At 44.5% G+C, this 26887-nt stretch overlaps 1 protein-coding gene across 1 annotated transcript in view; it reads left to right on the top strand.

The window, feature by feature from the left end:
• Positions 1 to 26887, top strand: part of ADCY1 (adenylate cyclase 1 (brain)) — a 144349-nt gene that overhangs the window by 15517 nt on the left and 101945 nt on the right. Inside the window, exon 3 of the mRNA XM_010829109.1 lies at positions 22730 to 22810. Coding sequence (XP_010827411.1) covers positions 22730 to 22810 — 81 coding nt within the window. The remainder of the gene's footprint in view (positions 1 to 22729; positions 22811 to 26887) is intronic.

Below are 26887 nucleotides of genomic sequence, written 5' to 3'. Positions count from 1 at the left end.
TAGTCCACCAGGCTCCTCTGTCCATGGGATTCTCCAGGCAAGAATACTGGAGTGGGCTGCCATGCCCTCCTCCAGGGGTTCTTCCCAACCCAGGGATCGAACTCACATCTTTTATGTCTCCTGGATTGGCAGGCGGGTTCTTTTTCTAGTTCCACCTGGTAAACCTGCCCTCAGGTAGGCTGCTTCTGTTAGGAAGCTAGCCAGACATAGCTGCCCTGCAGCCTGCTCCCACATCTGAGATGGTTCAGCTTTCCCTCTCCCACTTGAACAGTGGTGGTTGGAGCATTACCTGAGATCCTTGCTCTCGTGGTCAAGGACCACTGCTAGGTTTCCAGCCATAGGTTGGCACAGGTGCATCAAGATCTAAAAAGTGAATCAAGGTAACCCAGGGTTCATTACACTGTATTCGTACTAAATTAGCATTGTGGGTTTTGCCCTCACCTCCTTTTGCTTGGGTGCTTATGTGTGCCTGTGCCCTAGGAGAAAAGTTATGTGACCTAAAGCTGTCAATCAACTTGTCAGTCAAGTGACACAGGACACAGGGGGGACTTGCCACCTCTCCGAAACAACCAACCCCACCACGGGGCTGCTTCTGGTTTCCAAACAGCCCGCTGTCATCCTTTCTTGAGTGTGACTTTCTTTCTGCTTAATAAAAGTCTTGCTAATTTAAACCGCTTTATGCCCCTCTACTGAATTCTTTCCCCCGAGAAGGGCAAGAACGGAGGAAATTGCCATTCTGCCAGTGACACTTCTGGCAGTTACAAGTTCATAAAACAAGATTAGACAAGGCTTCTCCCTTTTTTGTTTAAATATAATAAACATACACACTTTTCTCAAGTCTGCAGCTTGCTGATTTGTTTTAAACCTGTGAATCCCCTGATACCCTCTGAACGAAGAGCCATAGAACATTCTCAGGGCCTCATATGTCCTGTCTGTCTCGTTCTTTCCCAGTCCGTCCCTCCATAACTGAAGTAACTGCTGGCTGATTGAAAGCAACATCATTAGTGTGGTCACTGCTGAACTTCACAGGAATGAAAGCAGACAGCAGGCCCTCTCAGTTATGACTTCAAAATCCTCTGAGATTCATCCAGGTGTTGCCTATAACAGCAGTTCAGTTTTCTTAAAGGTGTGCAGGCTTGGCCTTTAAAACACTTATCACTTTGAAATAATTACAATCTGATAAGAAGTTGTAAAATAGAGTGGTCTCCTGTTCCCTGCAGCTGGTTTCCCTGGTTGTAGCCTAACAGTGGAAGACTGTCCACACCGGGAAGTTGACACAGGTAGACTGTGTGTGTGGTTATAGTCCTATGTCATTTTTGTTACATGTGCTGATGCCTATAAACACCACTGCAATCAAATTACTGAACTATGGCAAAGACCTCCCTGTGCTACCCTTTTGTAGGCCTGTTCACCTCTTGGTAGGTATGGAGCCAAAAGACACAACCAAGCCAAAGATCAGGAAAAGGAAGGATTTATTACTTGTAGCGAGTAAAGAGAACACCAGAGATGTTTCCCAAAGCAGTGTCTCTCCCAACAGCAAAACTGGGGAAGTTCTAAGCTAAGGGTACATGCATATTCATGATGGCGCTTGGGTGGTGGACAGAGACCCAGCCTTAGTTGACTGAAGTCACGAGGGTCAGAAAAGGCCATCGTCATCATCCCTTAGGTTCTAGCTGACCTGATAGTTGAGCTTCAGGCTAATCTTTACCACTGAAAGAGAACTGGAGATCCTTACAACTGATATGTTATCTTTGCTATTATTACTTTTCTTCCTCCTAGCAGTTGTTTGTTCTTGCCTTCTTTTGTTCCCTTAAGATTATTAATTACTGAGGCCTGTCCAAGGGCCTGGTTCTTCCTCTGGGCATCCCCTGGTCTATCTGCTCAACAGTCACCCTGCCTTCGTTCTCCCATGACCATCCCTGTTGCATGGTAACCCCCTGTCTCTTCTCCACCCCTATGATTTTGTCATTTCAAGAGTTTTAATCATATGCTATAATTATAGATTATATAACTGAACAATGCAGTATGGAGCCACCCTTTTTCACTAGGTACAATGTTCTTGAAATCTTGAAAATCACTGTGTGTATCAACACTTCTTTCCTTTTCTCTGCCGAGTAATATTCCTCTGGTTGGATGGTTGGAAAGGGAGAGGTTCCACCCCAACCCCTCTTGAGTTCTTTTGGCTAGTCTAATGATTAAATTGACACAGAACAGGTTAAGGAGAGGAAAAAGAATTAATTTGTGTTCATAGAGGTTTCATAGAAGTGGGACCTCCGAAGTGACCAAAGCAGACTATTTATGCATCATTTTTTAGACAAAGAAACAATAATCTGTGAAGATTTAACAAAACGAAGGGGCTTATGCTTGAGATAGCAAACTAATGAAGAATTAAGATTTGTTTATACAGCTTTCTTAGTCTTGAATCCCCCAACTCTGGTGATAAAGATGCTTTCTGTCCTCCCGGTATGGGAAGATGTGGGAGATGTATTTCCTGATTTCAGAGGAAAAGAGTGGAAGGAAGTCAGAGTGTTTTTATATCTTTTTCTTTCACAGGCTGTTTCTCAACTTAATTCAACATTTTCAAATATGCCACTGTGGCACATGTTGGGACGGCCAGCTCTGAGGCTCAGCGGGAGAAGACTAGTTTGCTTCACCATTCGTCCACTAAAGGACATTTTGGTTGTTTCAGTTTTGAGTTATTATTACAAACAAAGCTGATATTCGCGTACAGGTTTTTGTGCAGGCGTAAGCTTTCATTTCTCTGGGATAAACAGCCAGGAGTGAGATTGTTGGGCTGTGTATTATCAGTGTATGTTTAGTTCTTTGAGAAACCATTATACTATTTTTCAGAGTGGCTATACGTTTTAAATTTGCATCAGCACCATGATAAAGCCAACTTTTCTGCATGCCTGCCAACATGAGTACCCAATTTTATGTCTATTTTAGCTATACTAATATTTAATAGATGAGGAGTGTTTTTTATTTGCCTTTATTCTAATGGCCACAGATATTAAACATCTTCCCATGTGCTTATTTGTCCCTTGAATATCCCCTTCCACAATTTGTGTATCTTAATCTTTGCCCATTTTCAGATTGAAATACTTGTTTTTTTGCTGTTGAGTCTTGGGAGTTCTTTATATATTCCAGATATTAGTGTTTGCCAGCTATGCAGTTGCAAAAACTCCCCACCCCCCCAGTTTGTAGCTTGTTTTTTAAATCCTTTTGATGGCATCTTTTGCAGAGAGAGCTAAGATTTTAAATTTTAAGTTCAATTTATCATTTGTTTTCTGTTATGAATTCTGTTTTGATGTCAACTCTAAAAGCTTTGTAACACACTCTAGATCCTGGGAATTTTCTACTCTGCTTTCTTCTAGAAGTGCTATAGTTTTACCTTTTATGTGCAGGTCTGTGATCTTTGTTGAATTAATTTTTATAAGGTGTGAGGTGTGAAATTGAAGCTACGGTTCATTTTCCTGTCTATGGATGTACAAACACTTCAGTAGTGTTTGTTGAAAGCACTCTCTTCCCTCCACTGGATTGCTTTTACATCTTTCTCAAAAATTGCTTGGCTGAGCTACTGCCACCCAGGGAAGGCAGACTGTGGGGGCCTGCCAGGACTCTAGTCATGAGGAGTCTGGGCTCCATGAGGCTGCTCTTCTTGGATTCTTGGAAACCTCAACAGCCCTCCCCAGGATATTTGGGGCCAGCTGTCAGGACAAACCCCCTCTTCATTGTAACCTTTAGAGAACATTTCATGAGCAGACTTGCTCAGGACCACATTTTGTGCTGTCTGTGGTTTTCCCTTTATTATGAATAAGAATTTCATTCTCTATATTTATGTGATATTTACATTTCATTTAATTTCATTCTTTATATTTATGTGATATTTACAAAGCCTTGGTGAGGCTGGTTTAACTATTTCCCCATTTTCCAGCTGAGGGAGAAGAGCTGTGAAGGGTCCCAATCAAATCCAGTCAGTGTCTGGGGCTCAGCAGGTCAGCCTGGCTTCCTAGGCCATGAACAGAACTGGCATCTAGGTTCTAACCAAGAGGTTCAGTCAATTATCACCACTGGAATTCACATAGTTTCAGCTCAAAGCAGCAATTCCTGAACTCCAGATGATTCTACCTGATTCCTTGATGCAACCATGGGCCTGAGAGCCCATGGAATCAACCAAGTCATTCAGTAAACAAGGGTGACTGGTTGATCATCTCTGAGGCAATGTCCTGGGGAGAAGTGAATGAAGTGCTGTATTTCATTAGAATCTGCAACACACATGATGCAAACTAGGGGGCGCCTCCTCCTCCATACCAGGGGAAAGTGAAAGTGTCAGTTGCTGAGTCCTGTCCAACTCTTTGCAACCCCATGGACTGTAGCCCACCAGGCTCCTCTGTCCACGGAGATTCTCCAGATAAGAATACTGCAGTGGGTTGCCATGCCTCCTCCAGGGGATCTTCCTAACCAAGGGATCAAACCAGGTCTCCTGCATTGCAGGCAGATTCTTTACCATCGGAGCCACCAGGGGAGTGATGGAATAAACACGGTGAAGATCTCTGCCATGATTTCTTCTGTCCTGTTTGGGGGCATTGAGCCTCACCTGAGCCTGGAGGAGGATGGTCAACAATGGTTCTCCCTCTCAGGAAGCTCATGAATTCAACCTCATGAATTCAGATATTATTCTATTCTGGGAACAGTTTAATGGAAAAAAGGGAGAAGGCAATATTAACGAGCAATATTTATTGAGCACTGACCATTTCCTGGGTAGCAATATTAAAATATCCTTCCTTGCAATGGCCTTGGAGTTATGCTATTATGACTCCCATTATACAGATGAAAGTCAAGGCCCAGAGAGGTCAACCAACTTGTTCAAGGTTATTCGGCTAGAAGTGTTGAAAGAGGGTCTTGAACTCAAGTGGTACTCTTGACTGCTGAACTTATAACTAATCTGGGAGCAGAGTTTTGTGGCCTGAAGTTGGGGTGCAGAGGACAGGGCTCACTCTAGCAGGGGGAGGAGAGTCGTGGGGCTAGGACTCCAAAGGTGGAAGTTGAGAGATGAAGCAGGAGGGCTGAGCGAGGATTCCCAGGTAGAGAAGATGGGCAAGGGCAGTGAGGCAAAATGGGCTTGGAGGCCATGGTGAGCCAGGTGATTTCCAGAAACTACAAGCCCCTCAAGTTGGTTGGGGCCTGGGGTATGGGGACAGCTGGGAGGTCAGACAGAAAGGCAGGGGGAGCCCAGAGCACGTGTGACCTTTACAATCTGAACCAGAGGTGAGAAGGAGGCTCTGGACAGTGTTAGCACAAAGAGACACACCCGTATTTCCCTTTAGAGAATTCAGCTTAATGACAGTGGGCAGGTGGGGGTGGGTAAGAGAGCGGAGAAACCACCGTGGTGGGAAAACAGCTGAAAGGCTGGTGCCTCTCAAACAGCAGGGATGGGGAGAAAGAGATGCAGAGGTACTCACATGTCCGAGAGATAGGCATGTGATTGGAGACAGGAAAATAGAAGCATTTAGCATAATCCCCAGGAGTTTTTCTTGGATGATGAGTAGATGAAACAGTGATTTATTAAACAAAAATAAACCAAAGATCAAAACAAAACAAGAGAAATAATGACAAGAGAAAAAACTAACAAGGGCAAACCAGTTTGATTTTAAGGAGAAACCAGGGGGAGGAGATTTCAGTTTTTCACAGACTGAGCTTGCAGTGTTTGTTCAGTAAGCAGAGGAAGGGTCTTTAGAGAGGCCCTGGTGGGCATATTGCAGGCCACAGGCTTCTATGAGAGGAGACTGAGAATAAACCGTCACTGCAGTTGCTGAATTTTGCTCTGTGTTTCCGGTGGTTCGGCTCTGAGAGTCTGTAAGACAAACATAAGGATGAACAGACCACTGGGGAAAAGTGACTGAAGAGGCAGTGCAAGTGCAGTATGTGAGCCTTCAGGACAAATGGGAGGAGTTCTCTCACATCATTATCTGGCCACTCAGAAGCCGGCCGTGGGCGGTGCGGGAAGTACCTGCCACCTCTGTCATTTTACAGCGAGGAGCTGGTCTGGGATGTGCAGGGGAATCTAACAGAGACATTAGTCCTGGAAGACAGAATGAGTTAACCTGGCTCCTTTATTAACCCAGACACTCACCAGATGAACGGTGACGACTGAGCTGTGCATCGGTGCCAGGAGTGAATCCAGACAGGATTGACCCCGATTGATCTGAAGCTGTTAGCAGGTGTCTCCTCTGGTTTTCGCCACAGAACCAACAGGCTTAGACGGGACCTTTTCCTTGGAAAAGGTCAGAACCCAGAGAGGGGAGGATATCAGCGTTCTGCTGAAATAATGTAGTTTCAAACGGATGTTGGAAAATCAAAACAGATCTTTGGTTTCAAAATAGAGTCTTGCTAAATTAGTCATTGCTTTTAGGGAAATTATTACCTGAGTGGGGGTGAAGGGACCCTGTTGGGGTGCTGGAAATATTTAATATCTTGATTTGAATGGTACATCTGCGGGTTTATGAATAAGTAAAATTTAATCCGTATTCTTAACATCTATACATGTTATTGTATTTCAGCTGAATCGTGTCTCCCCAAAATTTACACACTGAAGTCTTAATCCTTAGAACCTCATAATATGACTTTATTTGGAAACAGCTACATCATTGACGATGTAGCTAGTTAAGATGATGTCATCCTGGAATAGGGTAGACGCTTAATCCAATATGACTGGTCTCCATATTAAAAGGGAAAATTTTGACATGGACACACACACATATAAGAGTGCCATGTGAAGACTGAATTATTCTGCCACAAGCCAAGGAACCACCAGCAACTGGAGAGAGGCTTGGAAAAGACCCTCCTGACACCTTAATCTTGGACTTACAGCTTCCATAACTGTGAGAGAATGGATGTCTGCTGTTTATGCTGCCTGGCCTGTGTACTTTGTTATGGCAGCTCAAGGACACTAATAAAGAATACATAACATTACCAGTGGCTAAAATTCCATGATCCCAATACAGGGGACCTGGATTCAGTCTCTGGTTAGGGAAATAGATCCCACACACTGCAACTAAGAATTCCCAGGCTGCAACCAAAAATGCTGCATATCACAAAGAAGATTAACAATTCCACGTGCTGCAAATAGACCCGGTGCAGTCAAATAAATAGTAAAAAAACAAATACACAGCATTAATAGGAAAAAGGAGAAAATAATCATTTCAAAGGACACAGGAAAAGCATTTGACAAAATCCAACACCCTTTCATAATAAAAACACTCAACAAATCAAAACTAGAAGGAAACTTCCTCAATATGTTAAAGGTATCTGTGTAAAACTCATAGCTAGCATTATACTTAATGGTGAAAAGTTGAATGTTTTTTTTTAATATCAGGAATAAAGCAAGGATGTCTGCTCTCATACCCTCTATTCAACACTGTACTTCAGGTTCTAGCCAGGACAATTAGGCCAAAAAAAAAAAAAAAGAGAGAGAGCAAGAGAAAGAAAGAAAAGAAAAAGAAATAAAAGGCACCCAGATTGGAAAGGAAGAAGTGAAACTGTATTTGAAGATGACATGATCTTGTAAAAGACAATCACAAGGAAGAAATTTACAAAATAAATCAGCAGAGCTAATAAATTGAACCAGTTTGTAGCAAGATCAGTGTACAAACCAGTTTAAATAAATGGATAAATGAAGAGATATCCCATATTCATGGATTTGAAGTCATACTATTTAGATAGCAATACTCCCTAGATTATTAATATCTGCAGATTCAATGCTATCCCTCATAAACTTCAAAGGCCTTCCCCATTCCCCACCAAAGCAACAAACTTATTCAGAAACCTACATGGAAATGCAAAGGTCCCAAATATTCAACCAATCTTGAAAAAGAAGAATAAACTTTCAAAGTTGGAGAGCTTATATTTCAATCAAAAAAAACTTACTATAGAACTAAAGTAATAACAGCAGTAACTCAGTACAGGAGTGAGAGCTACCTGATGGAGTCCCAGATTACTGCTGTGGGATTGCATGGGCAAGCCACCTGCAGCTCTGCGCATCAGTGTCCCCACCTGTCCCCATGTCCAGGATTGGACTGCAGGAGTCAAGATACATAAAGTGTATCTTTACAGCAGGGCCTGGCACACAGTGAGGGCTCTAAATACTAATCCCTATTATTTATAGAGGCATCCCTCATAGCTCAATCAGTAAAGAATCTGCCTGCAGTGCAGGAGTCCTGGGTTTGTTTCCTGGGATTGGAAGATCCCCTGGAGAAGGAAATGGCAACCCACTCCAGTATTCTTGCCTGGGAAATCACATGGACAGAAGGTCAGACACGACTTAGCCACTAAACAACAACAACATTATTTATAGGGACCAGAGATCAAATTGCCAACATCTGTTGGATCATCGAAAAAGCAAGAGAGTTCCAGAAAAACATCTACTTCTGTTTTATTGACTATCTCAAAACCTTTGACTGTGTGGATCACAACAAACTGTGGGAAATTCTGAAAGAGATGGGCATACCAGACCACCTGACCTGCCTCCTGAGAAATCTGTATGCAGGTCAAGAAGCAACAGTTAGAACTGCACATGGAACAACAGACTAGTTTCAAATTGGGAAAGGAGTACATCAAGGCTGTACATTGTCACCCTGCTTGTTTAACTTACATGCAGAATACACGAGAAACGCTGAACCGGATGAAGCACAAGCTGGAATCAAGATTCCCGGGAGAATTATCAATAACCTCAGATACACAGATGACACCAGCCTTACGGCAGAAAGTGAAGAAGAACTAAAATCCTCTTTATTAAAGTGAAAGAGGAGAGTGAAAAACTGGCTTAAAACTCAACATTCAGAAAACTAAGATCATGGCATCTGGTCTCATCATGTCATGGCAAATAGATGGGGAAACAGTGGAAATAGTGATAGATTTTGTATTTTTGTGGCTCCAAAAGCACTGCAGATGGTGACTGCAGCCATTAAATTAAAAAAACGCTTGCTCCTTGGAAGAAAAGTTATGACCAACCTAGACAGCTTATTGACTTTCCTGGTGGTTCAGAGGGTAAAGCATCTGCCTGCAATGCGGGAGACTCAGATTCAATCCCTGGGTTGGGAAGATCCCCTGGAGAAGAAAATGGCAACCCACTCCAGTACTCTAGCCTGGGAAATCCCATGGACAGAAAAGCCTATAGGCTACAGTCTATGGGGTTGCAAAGAGTCGGACACAACTGAGCTATTGCACTTTCACTTTCAGACAGCTTATTAAAAAGCAGAGACGTTACTTTGCCAACAAAGCTTTGGTTTTTCTAGTAGTCATATATGGATGTGAGAGTTGGACTATAAAGAAAGCTGAGGGCTGAAGAATTGATGCTTTTGAACTGTGGTGTTGGAGAAGACTCTTTGAGAGTCCCTGGGACTGCAAGGAGATCCAACCAGTCCATCCTAAAGGAAATCAGTCCTGAATATTCATTGGAAGGACTGATGCTGAAGCTGAAACTCCAATACTTTGGCCACCTGATGTGAAGAGCTGACTCATGCAGGGACAGAGGATGAGATGGTTGGATGGCATCACTGATACAATGAACATGAATTTGAGCAAGCTCCAGGAGTTGATGATGGACAAGGAAGCCTGGCATGCTGTAGTCCATGGGGTTACAAAGAGTTGGACAAGACTGAACGACTGAACTGAACTGATTATTTATAATCATTGTAGAAAATAGGAAAATATATTTAGGAAGCTGTGTCTTCTGTACATTGAACATTTTAACCTGCTTGGAATCATATGAATGCATAATGTTGACTTTCACTTTTTCCATTCAGCATGAGTTCATGAAAGCCCATTGTCTCATTAATAATTTTAGGTCTCTAGATGCACTGAGAGCTTTCTATTTTTGTTTGTGTGAATATATGAACTAGAAACTGTGGGGGAGTTTCTAGTGCTTCCCCACTGAAACTACTCAGTCTGGATCTAGTCAGAATAAAACTCACTGAAGTCATCAACATTAATCTTTAAAGTGATGGAAAAACATTTAGGTGAATGTGAAAATTCTTCCTTTAGCTTTCAAATCCTGCTGTGCTGGGTTTAGCGATGTAAATTACAGTTCTGGTCCCGTGGTGGTTTCCTCCCCTTGGTGGGTGGGAGTGGTAGAGCCTTCCCCCTTTGCTTTGCCTGCTGACCCACTCTGAGTGAGAGACAGCACAGCGACCACCTTGACAGTTTAATGGGAAGAGTCACTGCTTCTATAATTATGTAGTTATATATAGAACACATTATGTCTGTCAAATAAAACTGTTAATTTCTATTCCTGTTCAGATAATGGGAAATGCAAATTTTAATAATGTAAAAGCATTTCCCCAAGTTTTCAATCAGATTTTGGTGCTTTTATCTTATAAACTGATTGAGAAAATAGACCAACACAGGCTCTTTAGGCAGAAAGAAATATTTATTGGTAGTACTTCATAATAAATACAGTAGGGTCCCTGGACCAGCGGCCTCACATCACCTGGGAAATTGTTTAAAATGCACATCCTTTGGCCCCAGCCCATACCTACGAAACTGGAAGCTGGGAGAGGGGAGGGCAATCCTCCAGGGGATGCTGATGCAGACTCAAATTTGAGAACCACTGGTGGCTCGGTGGCAGAGTCCACCTGACAATGCAGGTGATGCGGGTTCAATACCTGGAGGGGGAAGATCCCCTGGAGGAGGAAATGGCAGCCCACTCTTGCCTGGAGAATTCCATGGACAGAGGAGTCTGGTGGACTGCAGTCCGTGCATGCTTCATGCTAAGTTGCTTCAGCCGTGTCTGACTTTGTGTGTCCCTATGGAGTGCAGCCTTCCAGGCTCCTCTGTCCACAGAATTTTCCAGGCAAGAATACTGGAGTGGGTTGCCGTGTCCTCCTCCAGGGGATCGTCCGAAGCCAGGAATTGAACCCACATCTTTTACCAGCTCTTGCATTGGCAGTCAGGTTCTTTACCTGGGAAGCCCAGGCTGCAGTCCAGTCCAGTCTTTGGAGTTGCAAAGACTGCGAGAGCACGGTTCACAGCATGGGATTTGGGGTAATATTCTCGACTACATAGTTCAGCAAAACACACACACACACACATACAAAAATAGTTTAAGTTTCTCTCTTACTTTCATAGGAAAAAACAGTGAGCTAGCAGTGAGGGGGTTCTGTCTGAATGACAGATAACTTGAATGTCTCTATAGTTCAGCTTTTTCCTGATCTTGTGAAATAGGCTTTTAAAATATGTGTGTGCCTTCCTAAAGTTTCATAATTTTATCTCTATAGGACTTGCACCTCTTTTGTTACATGTATTCTTAAGTACCTTACAGTTTTGACTATCATTATAAATGGGATCATTTGGAAAACTCTGTTCCTGTTTCAGAGATATAAATACATTCTTAAATTTTGCTGCTGATCTTCTAGCCAATTATATTGTTAAACACATATCATTTCTGATGATTTAGGTATGGATTTTCCTGAATTTTTGATGTATTTGTTTGACCAAAAAGCTTGTTCATGTTTTTCCATTGCATCTTACGGAAAAACTTAAACAAACTTTTTGGCCAATCCAATAGAATATCACATAATATTTAAATAATAATAGCTTGGTTCCTTATGATTTTCCAATGCTTAAAGCTTTTAGATCTTTAGAAACTCTTTAATACCATTTACATTGATTTAATACTATTTATTATACTTCGCCATGATCTCAAATAAATAGTGCATATAAATTATGAGAATGGGAGTCTTTGTCTTATTCTTGATTTTTAAAGAAAATGATTCTAAGATTTCATCACAAAGGATAATGTTTTTGAAGATTTTTATTAAGAAGTCTGCTTCCATTTTTATTCAATTAGACTGATGAAGAATGTGTGAAGGATTTTATCAAATGCTTTTGTGGCATCAGTTGAGATGATGGTATGGTTTCTCCCTTATTAATCTATTAATTTGGAGAATGATATTTATAGATTTTTTTTCTAATGCTAACAAGGCCTGCTGCTGCTGCTGCTGCTGCTAAGTCGCTTCAGTTGAGTCCGACTCTGTGCGACCCCATAGACGGCAGCCCACCCAGGCTCCCCGGTCCCTGGGATTCTCCAGGCAAGAACACTGGAGTGGGTTGCCATTTCCTTCTTCAATGCATGAAAGTGAAAAGTCAAAGTGAAGTCACTCAGTCGTGTCTGACTCTTAGCGACCCCATGGACTGCAGCCTACCAGGCTCCTCTGTCCATGGGATTTTCTAGGCAAGAGTACTGAAGTGGGGTGCCATTGCCTTCTCAGCTAACAAGGCCTAGTAGTTCATAAAACAAAGTGGAGTGTACCCTCTTTTTCTATTCTCGGGAATTGTCTCTGATTCTGGAGCGATGGATTCCTCAAAAGTTTGGCAGAACTGATCACTAAAATCTCCCAGGCTTGCTATTAACTACTGACTCAGTTCTTTTAATGATTATACCACTACTGAAATGTTTCATTTCCTCAAGATGTTATTCATAAGTTATATTTTTTGCAGGATTCAGATTATATACGTTCTCAAATATGTTGCCACAGATTTGTAAATGGCATCATCTTAATTTCTTTAAACTGTAGTTTCAGTAATTAAGTCCTCTTTCATATTCATAATATTTTCTTTTTTTCCTTATGATTTCTATTTATTTATTTCAGTTATTTTTGGCTGCCCTGGGTCTTTGCTGCTGCCCTTGGGCTTTCTCTAGTTGCAGCAAGCAGGGGCCACTCCCCAGTTGTGTGATGAGTTCTCACTGTGGCGGCTTCTCGTGTTGTGAAGCACGGGCTCTAGGCACAAGGGCTTCAGGAACTGGCACACGGCATTAGTTCCTCTGCTGCCTGTGGGATCTTCCTGGACCAAGGATTGAGCTGGTACCCCCTGCAATGCAAGGCCTACCATTGCATCCACACCACTGGACCACCACGGAAGTCCCCCTAATATTTTCTTATACTTTCCCTCCTTTAAACCAATCAACTTCTACAAAGAACTGCCAATTTTCTTGGTCATTTTAAAGAACTTATTTGGCTTTGTTGATTTTGAAGATTGAATATTTGTTTTCTATTTAATTTTAGAATTTAATTTAATTTAGAATTTAATATAAATTTAAATTTATATTTCACATGATATTCTATAGTTCTTTATATAGCCTCTTAGGTTGGGTTCTTAGTTTTTTATTTTTAGCCTCTCTTCTTTCTTATTAAAGTCTTTGAGGCTATAAACGTCCCATTAAATATTGTGTTCATTGTATCTCAAGGTTTGGTATGCAGTATCTTTTATTGCTCAGTTTTAAGTACTTTGAATTTTTCTGGTATTATTTCACTTTGAGTCATGAGTTATTTTGACATACAGGAACATTTAGTAATCATTTTATGTTTACACATGTTTTACTTTTGTTGTGGCTGGATGACTGGTTTGTAAATATCTGAGTCTTTGACTCAGATTTTTGAGATTTACTTTGTGACCTAGTGTTTAACTTTTGTAAATGTTGCATATGTACCTAGAAGAGTGTATTATTGAATAAATCAAGTTTAATAATGTTCAAACCTAATTTACCTTTAATCATTTTTTGTCAGCTTAAATTATTGATAATTGAAAAAGGAGGATTGATATCAACTACTCTGATAATATACTTGTCAATTTCTCTTAGTTCTACCAATTTCCCTTTTTTTTTTTGGCCGTATCTTGAGGCATGTGGGATTTTACTTCTCTGACCAGAGACTGAACCCATGCTTCCTGCATTGGGCCACTGGGGAAGTCCCAAGCCAATTCTTAATTTATATATTTGGAGTTGACTTTTTTCATGCAAATTCAGAATTATTATAATGTATGGATTGAATATTTATCTCCTTCCCCCAAATTCATATGTTGAAATCCAATCTCTAATGCAATCGCATTAGAAGGTAGATCATTTGGGAGGTAGTTAGGTCATAAGTGTTGAGCCCCCATGAATGGGATTAGTGCCCTTCTGGAGAATCCCATGGTTGGAGGAGCCTGGTGGGCTGCAGTCCAAGGGGTCGCGAAGAGTTGGACACGACTGAGCGACTTCACTTTCACTTTTCACTTTCATGCATTGGAGAGGGAAATGGCAACCCACTCCAGTGTTCTTGCCTGGAGAGTCCCAGGGACAGGGGAGCCTGGTGGGCTGCCGTCTGTGGGGTCGCACAGAGTCAGACACAACTGAAGCAACTTAGCAGCAAGAAGAGGTTCAGGGAGTTCCCTGGTAGCCTCATGGTTAGGACTCTGGGCTTTCACTGCCATGGCTTGGGGTTCAATCCCTGGTTGGGGAACTGAGATCCTGCAAGTTGCAAGGCCAATAATAATAATAATAGGCCCCACAGAGCCAGTTTGACCTACTCCCACCATCGAAGTAGAAGAGAAGTCAGCTGTTTGCAACCTGGAAGGGGGTTCTCACTAGAACTTTACCATGCTGGTACCTTGACCTTGGACTTTCAGCTTTCAGAGCTGTGTGAAAAGAAATGTCTGCTATTGTGGTGTTTATAGCAGGCTGAGCTGACCACAACTGTGTCTTCCTGTGGAGCTATTGTCATTATGCTGTGATCTTCTCTGTCCGCAGGAACATTTTCTGTATAAAGCTTATCCTGCCTGGTGTTAGCCTCATTAACCAGTTGTCCTTTGCCCAGTGTTTCCATTTGTTTATTTTTTCTTGATTTTTCATCTTTGGGTGTTGTTACCTATTAACTCTTATAATCAAGAAATTACTCAATTTTGTTCGTATGCCCAATATTTGTCTTTCTACTCCCCACACAGTTCAGATCATTTTTCTGGGTTCATTTTCTTTTCCTCCTGGAGCACTCTTTTAGAAATTTCATTATTGTCCTTATATTGGTGCAATTCTCTTGATCTTTGATTTTCTGAAAATATATTTCGTCTCCATTCAGGAAAGTTTATTCTGCAAATTACACCATTCCCAGTTGAGAGGTATTTTTACTCAGTCCTTAAAAATTGTAATTCTTCTGTTTTGAGAGCTCTTTGTTGCTGTCTGAAAAGTCTGTTCTCAGGCCACCTGTTGTTCTTTAGTAAGTAGCAGATCCTTCCTTTCTGGCTGCTTTTAAGACACTGTTTATTATAGTCTGTTGCTCACTCATTTCTGTAACTACACCTTTAATTCCTTAGGAAATATATTCATCATTAGTTGATACTCTGTATATGATCATTACACTATCTCAGGTCTTTGAGAGTCTAAATCCATGGTTGTTTGTTTTCTGTTGACCATCACTCTCAGTAGTTTGCTTTCTTATGTCTTTGATGATCTTTGAGTATGAACTCAGGTTGTTTATCTTAGTCTGAGGAGAATCAGGTACTCAGACCAAGGTGCTTTCTGACGGGTAGCACTTGTGATTCTGTTGGTAGCCAAGGGGCACTTCTGGGTTGAATTTCCTGTGGGTTCCCTTCTTCCTTCCCTCCCTTTTCCCCTTTCTAACTTTCAATATAAAACATTCAAACATAAGGGAAAATGGAAAGGGAGTTTTCTTTGACTGAACCAATTTGATGAAAGTTATAGACAACTGATCTGCCTCCTGAGAAATTTGTATGCAGGTCAAGAAGAAACAGTTAGAACCGGACATGGAATAACAGACTGGTTCCAAATTGGGAAAAGAGTACGTCAAGGCTGTATACTGTCACCTTCTTATTTAACTTATATTCAGAGTACATCATGTGAAATGCCAGGCTGGATGAAGTACAAACTGGAATCAAGATCACTGGGAGAAATATCAATAACCTCAGATATGCAGATGACACCCCCCTTACGGTAGAAAACAAAGAGGAGCTAAACAGCCTCTTGATGAAAGTGAAAGAGGAGAGTTAAGTTGGTTTAAAACTCAACATTCAGAAAACTAAGATCATGGCATTCAGTCCCATCACTTCATGGCAAATAGATGGGAAAACAATGGAAACAGTGAGAGACTTTATTTTCTTGGGCTCCAAAATCACTGCAGATGGTGACTGAAGCCATGAAATTAAAAGACGCTTTCTCCTTGGAAGGAAAGTTATAACCAACATAGACAGCATATTCAAAAGCAGAGACATTACTTTGCCAACAAACGTTTGTCTAGTCAAGGCTATGGTTTTTCCAGTGATCATGTATGGATGTGAGAGTTGGACTATAAAGAAAGCTGAGGGCTGAAGAATTGATGCTTTTGAACTGTGGTGTTGGAGAAGACTCTAGAGACTCCCTTGGACTGCAAGGAGATCCAACAGTCCATCCTAAGGGAGATCAGTCCTGGGTGTTCATTGGAAGGACTGATGCTGAAGCTGAAACTCCCAATACTTTGGCCGCCTGATGAGAAGAACCTACTCATTGGAAAAGACCCTGATGCTGGGAAAGATTGAAGGCAAGAGGAGAAGGGGATGACAGAGGATGAGATGGTTGGATGGCATCACCAACTCTATGGACATGAGCTTGAGTAGGCTCTGGGAGTTGGTAATGGACAGAGAAGCCCGGCATACTGCAGTCCATGGGGTCGCAAAGAGTTGGACGTGACTGAGTAATTGAACTGAACTGAACTGATAGACATTGTGAAATTTCATCCCTGAATATCTCAGCATCCATGTCCTAAGAAACAAGATGCTCTGTAACTGCAACATAATTATCATGCTTAAGAAAAGCAAGTCACCTGGCCACTTACTAATTCCCTGATATCATCTCAGACCCAGTGCATTTTCACATTTCCCTCATTGTCCCCAAAGGCTAGCTTATGGTTAAAAACTAGGATTCCAGAGGTTATCATATTAAATGAAGTAAGTCAGACAGAGAAAGACAAATATTATACAATATTGCTTATACATAGAATCTAAAAAATATTACAAATGAACTTATTTACAAAACAGAAACAGACTCACAGACATAGAAGATGAATTTATGGTTACTAAAAGGGAAAGGTGAGGGGATAAATTAGGGATATGGGTTTAACATATACCACTGTATATAAAAGAAATAAATACAGATTTACAATATAGCATAGGGAACTATATTCAATATCATGAAAAAGCCTATAATAGAAGTAAATATGAAAAAGAATAGATAGATAAACCTATATATGTGTAACTGAATCAGTTTGTACACCTAAAACAAACACAATATTATAAATCAATGGTAGTCCAATTAAAAAATAATCAAAAACTAGGATTCAATCAAGGTTCATATATTATTATTGGTTATTATGTCTCTTTTATTCTAGAACAGTCTCCCCCCCAGCCCTGGTTTTTTTAATATATAAAAGTGGTTTTCACCTAACATGTAATTTCTCAAAGAGGAGTCTGGGACTGGCTGAACCTACACCAATGAGCTTCAGCGGGTGCCCAAGGTGACTGCTCCAGGTTGTCCCTTTCTCTTTGCCATCGGGAAAGAAGGAGTGGAAGACAGCCTGCCCCCCAGCCCCTGAGCCACCCCTTTTCTCATTCCCACACTCCTCAGTCACCCTCACCGGGGTGCTGACCCTCTCCTCTGTAGGTGAGGTGACTGGCTCCCCCTCCCTACAATCTCTTTCAGGGGATTTGTCAGGGGCTTTCCCCAACACCTCCAGAGCGGGCAGATCACCTCATGTTCACAGCAAGGAGGGATCATCCGTTACCCTCCTTCTAATAGATGAAAATGTCAAAGTTGAGAGAAGCGAGGCTGATGGAGGTTGGCTCTGGAAGACGGTCAGTGGTAGCAGCAAACCCGTGGCTGTGCAAGGCCACAGCTGAGCTCTGAGTGTTTCTGCAAAATGAACCTTGCCCCCACTCCCATAACTTCCACCAAATTCCAGGGAAGCGCCCAGCCTGCCTGCTGTGCTCAGGGGTGCAGGTGTGCACACTGGCGTGCTCAGGGCTGAGGCTGCACTCTGCCGCACGGGGGACCTGGGCTACACCACTTTGTGCCCCACGAGCCTTGCACAGTGGGCTGTTACACTGTGACCTCCTCACCAGCATCCAGGACTGCCCATCTCCCCAGGTGCGTTGGCACCTCCTTGGAGTTTGGATTCTTGCAGGACTTCTTAGCATCCTAACTCTCTGTTTCTTCCTGGGAACTTTAATTAATACATGATAAATAAGCATTTATTCCCTGCTTGTAACCGTCTGTTGGGAGAAGGATGCCCACCTGTAGTGTTCCAGCTGTCTTTTAAAACAACATCTGACCAAAGAAAAAGTGCGTTGATCAGACTTCAGGGCAGTCCAAGACTTGGTTTGCCATCACCTCCGGCCAGGTCCTGGAGGCAAGCGCATCTTTCCCCTGCAGGCCAAGAACAGGGACTTGGTAACTGTGAACTGAAAGCACTTATAAACTGGCCTGCTTTCCTCTCACTGATAACAATTTGTCTTGACCTGAAAAAGACATATTACAATAATAATGTATATTTTGCTTATGCTTTACAATGGCTGAATTGTAATTTATCTATTCTGACTTATTTATTAGTCCTCATAGCAAACCTATAATGTGTTAGATTTCCAACCTCATGATATTAAATTACATTTTTATGATTATAAAAATTTTTCATAAAAATTTTATAAGCCATAGAAACATACATACATAGGAGAAAAAACAAACATCCATATTCTCTGGGAACCTGCTGAGGGGAGCTAAGCCCTGAGGGTAGAGGAGAGGGACATGACAATGAGAAGAAGTGACCGTGTGCTCCAGGAGTTCACAAGGGAGGGAGATGGAGGAAGCTAAATAATTGTCTTTTAAGACTGTAAAAGTTTCCTAGGGCTGCTGTAAAAAAAAAAAATCCACAAACTGGGTGGTTGCTTTATGGTAGAAATTTATCCTTTCCCGGTGTGGATGCCAGGAGTTCAAAATCAAGGTATTGGCAGGGCTGTGCTTTCTCTGAAACCTGTAGAGGAATCCTGCCTTTCAGCTTCCAGCTGAGGTGGTGGCTGGCCAGCCTTGGCATCCTTGGCTTGTGGCAGCATCATTCCAAGCTCTGCCTGCATCCTCATACGGCCATCTTTTCTTCTCATTTGTTATTATTCAGTCGCCAAGTTGTGTCTGACTCTTTGCGACCCTCATGGACTGCAGCACACCAGTCTTCCCTGTCCTTCACTATCTCCCAGAGTTTGCTCAAACTCATGTCCATTGAGTCAGTGATGTCATCCCCTTCTCCTCCCACCTTCAATCATTCCCAGCATCAGGGTCTTTTCCAATGAGTAGGTTCTTCGCATCAGGTGGCCAAAGTATTGGAGTTTCAGCTTCAGCATCAGTCCTTCCAGTGAACACCCAGGACTGATCTCCCTTAGGATGGACTGGTTGGATCTCCTTGCAGTTCAAGGGACTCTCAAGAGTCTTCTCCAACACCACAGTTCAAAAGCATCAATTCTTCGGCCCTCAGCTTTCTTTATAGCCCAACTCTCACATCCATACATGATTACTGGAAAAACCATAGCTTTTACTATATGGACCTTTGTCAGCAAAGTGATGCCTCTGCTTTTTAATATGCTGTTTAGGTTTGTCATAGCTTTCCTTCCAAGGAGCAAGCATCTTTTAATTTGGTGGCTGCAGTCACTGTCTGGAGTGACTTAGAATCCAAGAAAATAAGTGTTTCCACTTAGACACCTAAATGTAGGATGATGGCATCTTGAGACCTTTAATTAATTGCATCTGCAAAGAATGTATTTCTAAAGTCCCATTCTGAGGATGAGTTCTGGGGGGACTCCATTCAACCTGCTACAGAGATAGAAGTTGATGAGTGTGGGAAGCAGGGGAGTGTGGAGGGAATTGGTGTGGGGCTCCTTAGATGAAGAGGGAACTGAGCTGGCCCATGAATGGGGGTATGCTGATGGTGTTTTATCCTACTAGCGTCCCAACCTTCCCCAGTTGACATGGTTCCAATGGGCTGCCAAACTGCGTGTTTTCTTTATGCCCTCTTGCCTAGGGAGGAACAGGACCCAGATTCGGGCTGGCTGTTGGAGACCCTGGGCTCCTAGCACAGTAATGGTCCCAGCAGTGAGCACATGGGGGCCACTGGGCTGCCTCTGCTGGCACATGGAGGACATGAGCTAACCTGGAATGACCCAAGGCACAGGAGGCACCTGCCCTTCCTTGTGTTGCTCCCATTGGTATCAAGAAAACACGATTTGGGCTTCAGGACCCATCAGAAATGTCTGTGAACCGACCTGCCACTGTGATTTCCATTCCTCTTGATTGACCTGGAAGGTTTCTGGCTGATATAGTGGATGAGACTCTGCAAGGCAGAGTTTCAGAGAGGAGAGGTTCAGAGAGGACCTGACAACACGGGGGATGGCAGGGAACAGTTAAAGAATTCCAGTCTGAACTGGGGGCAACCAGTGTTCAGTTGTGTAGGAGAGGGGATGGGTTGGGTACCGGTCTGCCCAGCCTTGTCCAGGGCAGCACTCATGCTACACGGTGCCCCTAGGTGTTCTGTGGTCAAGTTAGTTGAAAGGCAGCATTCAGCCAAGGTAAGCGGGGCTCCTGTCTGCAGCATCTCTTGAGAGCTTTCAGACACGGCATTTCTTTTCTTAGGGTTTTCCTCAGGACACGTGTGCTGTAAAAAAACACACTTGGGGGATGCTCTGAGGCGGTAGGAAGCATCTTTTTTTAGAGCATGGAATGGATAAGATGCTTTCTACATTTTAGGGAAAATGTGCCAGCGTCTGAGTGACGGGAGGGAGGGTGGTTCCAGTGGTCTTGGCAAGAAGCAGTGAAGACCCGGATGAAGGCAAGCTGCAGCGGGCGAGAGAGGAGATGCACGGGAGGAAGCTATTTCAGGAGTCGGATTCATAGGACTTGGAGGCAGATTGGACATGAGGCGAGGAAGGCAGGCTTGGAGGGAGAGGCTGCAGGGCTCCTGATGGGGATAAGGCGGTGCCTGGAGATTCAGGGAATCCAGAGTGGGTTGGGGTGTGGTCCCACTCACATTTCCCGGGGGCTGACCTGAGTGCTGTTACCAACACTGAGTGTGACTCAGACCTGCAGCTCTTTAACACAGGGAAGGGTCCGCTTAGGCAGACCCCACAGTGGTGAGCAGGGGGCCAGTGGGCAGCGTGGCTCTGCACCAGCCTCCACCCACTGCAAAATGCAAAACACAGGGCTGGGAGCTCATCATCCAGGTGCCTTGGGCTGCATTTACAGCACTCTAATTCCCTTCCCTTTACAGGGGATGCAAAATGCATTTAAAAATCCTTCTGGAGTTTTGGTTTTCCTTTTAGTCCCAGATGGCCTTTTCAGCCTCTGGCGCCTATATTTAACCTATTTAATGAGATTTCTTTTCCAGTAATTCCTGAAACTGGTAATCTCTAATTGGGTCAAATTCTCTACCCACAAGCCAGCGATTCTATTTTTAGTGCAAATCCTCAGGCTGAAGCTTCCCTGCCTTTCGGGCGCAGCTGTCAGAGCCGACTCTCCGCCTTGCACAGCTTATTTCCCACCCCTAGCCCCCCTCTCTGCCACCGCCCGGCACGTTTCAGGGTGAGCCTTTAGCTCCCCTCCCCTGCCTCCCCCTGTCTTCAGCTCGACCCCCTGGGGAGCGTTTATACAAATCCATTTAGTGCCGGTCAGCTTAGGTCCCCTGGGTCACTACAAATAACTGTCGGCAGGCGGCTTTGGGGCAGCGCTGAGCGGGCGCCTCTCCTGTCGCCTTCTGTCCCTGTGGTGGATGGTCTGCCAGGAGAGCTGGTACTAAGAGCATTGTTTCAGGAGCTGTAAGGACCCCAGATGTCACCAGGGAATCCATAGGGAATCCCAGCTTTGTTCTCATCACCCAGGGCACACCGCTTGGTGTCAGGGTGTATGCCAGGCACTGCCTCGGGGGCAGGTGGTCCTTGTCTGCACTGACCACCCTGTCCTCACTAACAGCAGAGGTGACCATCAGGACACTGTGTCCCCTCCTTCCTCCTGCTGGACAGAACCACACTCCTGTGAGAACACTTGGCCCCTGGACAGTTACCATCTAAATGGAGAGCTCCCCTCCTTCTCAGAAAACACCACTGCATACCCGCCTAGAATCTAATTTCTTTTGGAAAAAAAAAATGCAATATAGAGAACACAGGAAGGGGATGCACTTGCTTTGGCTCATGGAGGGAGGTGTGTTAAATTAGGGCAGACGGTTTTTCCCTGGAGCACCTGAGTGGGCATGGATGGGGCTTGAATGAATTGCTGTCTGCACCTGAGAGTGGCCACCATGGCCTCCGTCCCAGGGCCGGTCAATGGACCTTTTCATCCTATCTGTGCTGATGTCAACCCTCCCAGAGTCATCTGGGCCCTTCCACACTGCTTGTGGCTGATGTTCACTCCTCAAGAGGCCACTTGTTGTCTCACCAAGATGACACAGAAACCTCACAGGAACCCTGGCTCTGGGCAGTAGAGGAGGTCAGCAACCCCCACGCCCACCACCGCCCACCACCACCAAGTCTGGATTAATCGTCTAGGCCCCACAGTGTGCTCTGGGCATCAAGAACAGTAGCCCACCCTTCTGGTGCATGGGTGCGGTTCACAGAGCCCAGTATAGCCTGACCCCTCTCTCCCACCACAGGGCTCCTCCGAGGATGTATCCTGCTTTCCTGGGAGATGATCGCCACAGGTGCGATCACGTATCTACCTGTGTGATTGCTCGGCCGGCACCCGCCTCTCCCACCAGCCCGGGGTCCTGCTCTGCTTGATGCCAAATCCTAAGTGACAAGGGCAATCGGCGAAAGTGCCTGTCACACCAACCTCCTCCCGCCAGCCGGGTCTCCCTGCAGAAGCGGTGGACACTCAGATGTTATCTGACGCCTTTGCCCCTAGGCTGGCCAGAGACGCCAGCGCAGAAGTGAGGACGCTGAGTCCCCCAGGATCTGCGAGCCCACCACCCTGGGGAGGAAAGTGGTAGAGCCACTTTGAAGCTGCAGTTAGCCCTCTTCCTGCTGGCACTGCAGGGGACAGTGACATGTGAAGGGGAGGCTGGTCGTCAGCCTACTGTCATCCGTCCACTTGTCCAGGGGCAGCCCCTGCTTGGGCTCGAGGACTTCAGGAGGGGAGCACCTCCCTTGGTGGTCTTCCCGGGTCTCCAAGCTGTGGTCCTGGGTCAGCCATCCAGGCTTTCAGTTGGGAGAGTAAAGGGGCCTCTTAGTTTTCAGATTAAAAAAAAGAAATTATTTTTAATTGAGGGATAATTGCTTTATAATATTGGTTTGATTTCTGCCATACATCAACATGAATTAGGCTTAGGTGTACATATGTCCCCTCCCTCTTGAATCTCCCTCCAGCCTCCCACCCATTCCCACCCCTCTAGGTTGTTACAGAAGTAACAACCCTCTAGGTTGTTATCCTAGTTTGAGTTCCCAGAGTCATATAGCAAATTCCCACTGGCTATCTATTTTGCCTATGGTAGTGTATACCCTTCCATGCTGCTCTCTCCATTCATCTCACCCTCTCCATGCCCTTGTCCACAAGACTATTTTCTATGCCTGCATCTCCATTGCTGCCCTGCAAATAGGTTCAACAGTACCATCTTTCTAGATTTCAAATATATGCGTTAATATACGATATTTGTTTTTCTCTTTCTGACTTACTTCACTCTGTATAATAGGCTTTAGGTTCATTCCCCTCACTAGAACTGACTCAAGTGTTCAGATTAAGGTAGTTGGGGTTGGAGTTCTCCTGCCCCCTTTTGACTGGAGGGTTCCTGAACAGACTCCCTGAACTTTTCTAATCACTGTCCACAAATCATGTTCGTGGGCCTCTCAAGCCCCAGACAACAAGTCCACCAGGAGCGATCTGAGGAAGGCCTGGGAAGTGTGCCTGCCCCGGGTGTCAGGAACGTGCATCCCAGCGTCCCTGGAGGTTGAGCACCCCCAAGTCACCTGGCTGCAGGGCTATTCCACTTTAATGGCTCTCTTTTGAACCTGTCATGTGGGTCATTTGCTTAAGAAGCAATGGCTCTGACAAAATTAACTTTGTGGAATGTAGTTTCCTGTTGAACTTTCCTATCTCTGTCCCAATCAACTTGCATTTCCACAGTGGCCCAGAATCAGTCCACTAGAGGTAGGTCTCTTCCCCACAGACCCACAGGCAGAACTTTGTTCCAAATACAGAGTGGTGGCATGTGGAATAAGAAACACTTGTCTGCAAACACTTGAGTCCATGGGCTGGCTTAGAGCAACTACCCTGGTATCATGGTCTCTGTTCAGAATGCCTGAAACATACATTTACCTCAAAGTGTTTGAATGGCCTTTGCCCCATTCCTGTATGCAGGGATCACTGACCCATGAGAGGTAAAACCCATTTATTTTGTGCTTATGAAGTAAGTGCAGGTTCTCTGGGCATTTGTGCCTCTCTTCCTACCATAACCCTGTGAGCCAGGGGTTGTTACCTACTCAGTTTAAGGAGGACACGAGGCACAGAGAGGCTGAGTAACCTGCCCAAAGTCACACAGCTGGGAAGCGTGGTGCTGGGACACCAGCCCGGCTATGTGACTCAGGGTCCACCATCTCTGTGGTGTCTGTGATGCTGAATCCGGCTTCAAGCTGGGTCCACCCTGAACCATACTCACTCATGATCTGAAACTGGATTAGTTTCTGCAAAGTTCAGGGCCGTTGGCAGTTGTGATGCTCAAATGCAAACGAACACATGAGATTTGTAAATAATCAAAAGTCAGAGAGAGGCCTGGTGGCATTACTGGTGCAAGAAACACTGCCTGCCTGCCCCAAGAGATGTGCCAGCTCTCCTTAGGAAAGTGGGGAGAGGACTGTGAGCAGCCCTCCACAGGGGAGAGGAAAACATGTGTTTGGTGACAAGAAGGTAACCGAATGTCTGTCCTCCCAGGCCAGCAGGACTCAATGTGGCCCACGATGGTGCCCTCTATCTGCTCACCTCCGCTGAGGAGGACGTGCTCCCCAGAACAAAATTTCCCCTGGTGATCTTTGCAACCCCTTTGCTATCTGTCAATATTTACTCTCTGTAACATGGAACATTACCCAAGATAAACCATATGCTAGAGGTATTAGTCTCCTAGGGCCCCTGTAATAAAGTATTGCACCCTGGGGGCTTAAACAACAGAAAAGAGATTTTCAAACAATTCTCTCACAGAAGTGGGAGGCCTGAAGTCCAAGATCAAGGTCATTGGGGAGGGCCATGCGTCCTCTGAAGACACTGGGGGAGGATCCATTCCTGGGCCTCTCTCCAGACTTCAGGTGCTGCCTTGGCTTGTGGCAGCATCACTCCAGTCTTCACGTGGTGTTCTCTGCATGTAAATCTGTCTCCAAATGCCCCCTTGTATAAGGACACCGGTCATATTGGGTTAGGACTCACCCTACTCCAGAATGGCATCAACTTAATTGCATCTGTAATAACCTCATTTCCAAATAAGGTCATGTTCAGAGGTACTGCAGGTTAGCACTTCAGAGTATAAATCTGAGGTGGACACAATTCAAGCCATGACACCCAGTGAGTGTACTGGATGTGTGCACTTGACTCTCAGATAAATTTCCCCATAGCCCTGGCTGCAAATTGTCCATGTGAGGTCTTCTCCTTTCCTTCCAGCCAACGGGATGAGACAAGAGGAACCTATGAGCAGTGCATGTCTGCACTGTGATGGTAACAATCTCTCCCACCAGCTGGAGTTAGGGAGCCATAGCTTCCACAGCTCCCACGAGGCTCTGGTGCATCCCCATCTCTGGCCCTGCAGGAACATCTCCAGGCCTCTGCTTCCTGGTCAACAAGACAAGGGTGATAAACCTTTTCACCAGGATGCCACGAGGCACAAAGGACATGATGGATGTGACAATGACCTGTGAACCATGCCCCATGGCCCTGGATGCTTTGTCAGGAGGAGCAGTGTGCTTTGTCAGGAGATGCTTTGTGTGTAGCAGCGAACAAAAGGCGTGGTGCCGTGGCTGAATCTCTTTCTGTTGACCCTGCGATACACAGGCTCTGTAGAAAAAGAGTTGATCTTGCCCGTTAAAGTTGTTGGGTGAAGGAAGAGTGTGTTACTGATTTGTGAACTTTGTACCCAGATCACTTTATCATACTTCTTGCCTTCTTACTGTAGTTTGATCCATTTTCGGATATTATTCAGCTTGCCTTTCACAAAGTCATTAAGATATAGAAATATACTGCATCATTTAACAAGAGAATCTACTCTTGACACTCAGTACTTAAATAGAAAAACCTTGCAGACTTTGCTACCTTTTGGGGACGGGCAGAAAACCAGATGATGGAAGATGAGCACTTTGCCAAGTGAGGGGGAGGCAGGAGATCTTCCTGGTTCAGTTGCTGCCCTTCCGGAGCTGCCAGATCCATTGGGGTTGGAGACAAATGAACTGATGACCAAACAGAGTGGTGGGTACTAGGGAGAGTAGAAACCAGGATGAGGAAGCAATTGGCTGGGGCAGGGGGAGTCAGGAAGGCTTCACAGAGGAGGTGTCCTGTGTGGGGAGGCCATTTCAGGAGGAGGGACCAGATGGCCACACAAAATTTGCTGATATGAACAAGGGGTGGAGGTTTTCCTGGCCTAGGCAGAGACTGTGAGGTGCTGTCTTTACAACTATCACAGCTGATACCAGATTACTTTGGACCTTTTATAACAATGGCAACTTCACCTGGCTCAACTAATACTGATTCCAGAAAGATGTGACATGCACCTCAAATTTAATTCTTGTGTCCATATAACAGTATATGGTGCAGGGGTTCTCAGCCCTAGAGCCCCTCTAAAACAGACCCATGCCTGAGCCACAGTAGTTTAACCTGTTTGTCTGGAACTGGGCTCAGGGAAAATCCCTTGCCAGGGGCTAGCCTCCTGGTCTCTGTGACTCCCTGGGATCTCCGGTTCCCAGTCCACCCACGTCCACTCATATGAGAAGCAGCAGGGGATGATGGAGCAGACACTGGTTCTGCTGGGAGTCCGGACACCTTTCCACATCTCCTGGAGTCAGCTGCTTACTCTGAGATCCTTGTGTGTTAAGG

This window comes from Bison bison, unplaced genomic scaffold (genome assembly GCF_000754665.1).
Source record: "Bison bison bison isolate TAMUID 2011002044 unplaced genomic scaffold, Bison_UMD1.0 scf7180017864499, whole genome shotgun sequence".
In the NCBI taxonomy this organism is placed as follows: Eukaryota; Metazoa; Chordata; class Mammalia; order Artiodactyla; family Bovidae; genus Bison; species Bison bison.
The sequence above is the reverse complement of the archived record's forward strand: the minus strand, read 5'-3'. Positions and strand labels throughout refer to the sequence as shown.